Source organism: Atta colombica, unplaced genomic scaffold, assembly GCF_001594045.1.
Source record: "Atta colombica isolate Treedump-2 unplaced genomic scaffold, Acol1.0 scaffold36, whole genome shotgun sequence".
Lineage (NCBI taxonomy): Eukaryota > Metazoa > Arthropoda > Insecta > Hymenoptera > Formicidae > Atta > Atta colombica.
This window is the reverse complement of record NW_017259470.1, coordinates 6045-9530: the sequence shown is the minus strand read 5'-3', so window position 1 is coordinate 9530 and position 3486 is coordinate 6045. Positions and strand designations below refer to the sequence as shown.

Sequence of the window (3486 nt, the reverse complement as noted above, 5' to 3'; positions counted from 1 at the left end):
ATATATATATACATGAATATAAAAATAAATAACAATTTTAATTCTTAAATGTTTTAGCCTTTAATGGGGTCATATTCAGTATGGAGTCATAATTCAGATGTTAAAATAATAAAATTTCTTATCTGTTGCGTTAAATGTTAATTATTGTCTTAATTGTAGTCAATGAATAAAGATTCTTGGTTGTTCCTCTATTTCAAATTTTTATATCATTTCAAATAGAGGAGAAGAAATCCAGCATGCCAAATCCAGAAATTTATATACATAAATGTGTACAGCCAAGAATCTTTATTCATTGATTACAATTAAGACAGCAATTAACATTTAACGCAACAGACAAAAAATTTTATAAAAAAAGAAAGACAGAAATACTATTGACAGAATATTTGCTTCCATGTTAATGTTTAATAAATATTGACAGGGTGGTCAATGGTTCATAATGTTAATCGATTATTACGGCGGTACTTTTGTGGCAATAATCGTTGGCATTCTCGAGATAGCGACCATCTTCTGGATGTATGGTCTCTTGAATTTCCTCAATGACGTGGAATTTATGCTAGGCAACAGATTAGGTGCTTACTGGCGAGCTTGTTGACTTGTAATCACGCCTGTGCTCATGATCATCATACTGATTTACACATGCACCACTTATGAGCCGCTCATGTATGACGGTAAACGGTTTCCCGATTATGCCTATGGTCAGTGAAATTTATTTTATTTTATAATTTTATATATTCGATTTCTTAAATATCTCTTTTATTACAAAGCACATAAAATCATTAAATTTCATCATAAATATTATTTAAAGGTCATTTTTTTTAGAGTGATACTTTTACATTTTTATTTTCAGGAATAGGATGGTTCGTGCTAGTTCTAGGTATATCTCCCATCGTATGGTGGATCGGCCAGAAAATAATTACGAATAGAATGTCGTCTTTCACCGAAGTATGTATATTTTGAGATATATATTTTGAGATATACTAAAAAAAAACAGTAGTAGCTACAAAAGTGGTAACTATATAAATTTTTTTATATTTTATTTAGAATTAATATATTAGGTGTAATAAAAAGAAATCCATTATTTTTGCATGAAATTGAATGAAAAAATAATGGATTTCTTTTTACTATACCTAATATATACAGGATGTCCCATGAGACTTCTCTTACACTCATAGAAAGGTAGATGGGATTGAGATAAATACAAAAAAGTCCCATACCATTTAACAATATTTACAATAATAATCGAGATATTAATTTTTGAGACTTCTCTTACACTCATAGAAAGGTAGATGGGATTGAGATAAATACAAAAAAGTCCCATACCATTTAACAATATTTACAATAATAATCGAGATATTAATTTTTGTAAATATAGGTGCTAATGAGAGCATGCTGAGAGAAACGGCAAGAGCAACGTGTGAGCGGTGATGCCGGGCGCCGAGCAACAGTACGCTTCTCATCTTGTCTCTCCAACGCGCTGCCGGCAGTTTTACATGATAAACTGAACTAGGTTATACCTCGACCGAAGCGTTTCTCTCGATGCATTCTCAATACAATTACAAAAATTAATATTTCAAAAATTATTGCGAATATCGTTATAACAATATTTTTTTGTGTTCACCTCGATCCCCTCTACCTTTCTGTAAGTGATGAGAGAAGTCTTGCAGGACACCCTATAATACAGGGTATTCAAGAAAAATCGGGACCTCGGATTTACTCGAGAGAATGATGTTTTTGAAAGAAATGTTTCAAATAAAAGTTGTAAAGTAATAAGTGCTTGATTAATTCTCACTATTGACCAGAAGAGGTCAGCATATATGCTATTTCAACATGACCAAAAGTGACTGCTAATGTATATGAAAGTACTGTCAATAGGATTTAATAATCAGTATGTAACATTTGATCGGATGCAAAGAACACAATTTTTATCACATTAAAAATGTCGGGTTTTGTATCAAAAAAAGAGAATTTGCGGGAAGCATTACTTTTCTATTTTAATCTCAAGAAACCTACTGCTGAAAGTCATCATTTGCTAGTGGAAGCTTATGGGGAGCATGTTCTATCTGAAACTTGCAGAGATTGATTTAGAGGATTCAAAACGATTTTGACGTAAATGACAAAGAACGCTCTGGTTAACCAAAAAAGTTTGAAGATGGAGAATTGGAGGCATTATTTCAAATAATATTAGAGAAATGTCAGAAATATTAAATGTCAATAAGTCAACTGTTAGCAAACATGTAAAAGCAATGGGAATGATCCAGAAGTTAGGAAACTGGATCCCACATGAATTAAGAGAAGGAGATATTGCAAAACGTTTAGCCATTGAATTGCTACTTCAAAAACAAAAATTATTTTTGTCGGAAATTATTTTTGCATCAAATTATGACTGGTGAAAAATGAATTATGATTAGACAACCGAAGCGCAAAAAATCATGGGTGCGTACCAGCGAACCATCAACATCAACTCCAAAACAGGATATTTATGAAAAGAAAGTCATGCTGTGCATTTGGTGGGATCAAGATCGGTGTAATGTACTAGGAGCTGCTGCAACCGAATCAAACCAACTGAATACTACTGATGTCAATTACTCAAATTATTCTTCATTAAGTACTTTAAAGTTACAGTACCACCAGCATTAACATTAGATGATGATGATGCAAGAATGTCCGACCGACTGCTTTCAAAATCTTCTGTTATTCAGGATTATGTCCGGAATAACTTTGTCAAGACCAAAACTATTGGAGGTTATATCTTTTATTTTCATTTTCATGTAAAAATGAATTCTTAGTGCAAAAATGAAAATAAGAGGAATAATCTTCAATTGACATTGATTTTACAACAAATGTTATCTAGAACATGATCCTAAACAACATTCAAAAGATCTTATCCGTCGGTCATCTTGCGTAATTCTAATGTCTACTGTAACTTTAAACTACTTAATGAAAAATAACTTTATCACAATGTTTAATTAGCATTGTGCATTTAAAATTCAAAGTTACTGGTTTACTGGTTACTTTCCACGCGGATTATATAAATTACCATCTTTTACCGGCCGTAATTGCAACCTTTATTTAAATTATTTTGGAGATGTAGCAAGAGCTACAATAATTATACAAATGTAATTAAGTAAAAACAAATTATAAATTTCATTTATTAAAATCAAATGACAAGAAATACACTCTTAATTTTCTCAAAAAACAATAGATGTGATAAGATATGAAGAGAGCACATAAGAATCAAATGAACAATTAAGTGTGTAAAAAGATAAATTATATAACATATTGAATAGATTAAAACATTTCAGAACAATATGTATTATACGTTTCGGCATCTCCATTGAGTCATCTTCAGATACTTGATACAAATATGTATTTGCGATATTATCTTAGTTTAACATAATGATGTCACATTCAAACTCCGAAAATAAGTTTAGAAAAACAGGGAATAAAAAGGATGGAGAACAAAGCACATATATATATATATATATA

The 3486-nt window shown here is 30.8% G+C and overlaps 1 protein-coding gene across 1 annotated transcript in view; it reads left to right on the top strand.

Moving 5' to 3' along the window:
• The window catches only part of LOC108690802 (sodium-dependent nutrient amino acid transporter 1-like), a gene marked incomplete at its 3' end in the record, with an annotated part of 39378 nt that extends 38436 nt beyond the window's left edge, over nt 1-942 (top strand). The window contains 2 exon segments of the mRNA XM_018198293.1: nt 419-695; nt 848-942. Of these exon segments, the coding sequence (XP_018053782.1) occupies nt 419-695; nt 848-942 (372 nt within the window).
• Between the last annotated feature and the right edge of the window lie 2544 nt (nt 943-3486).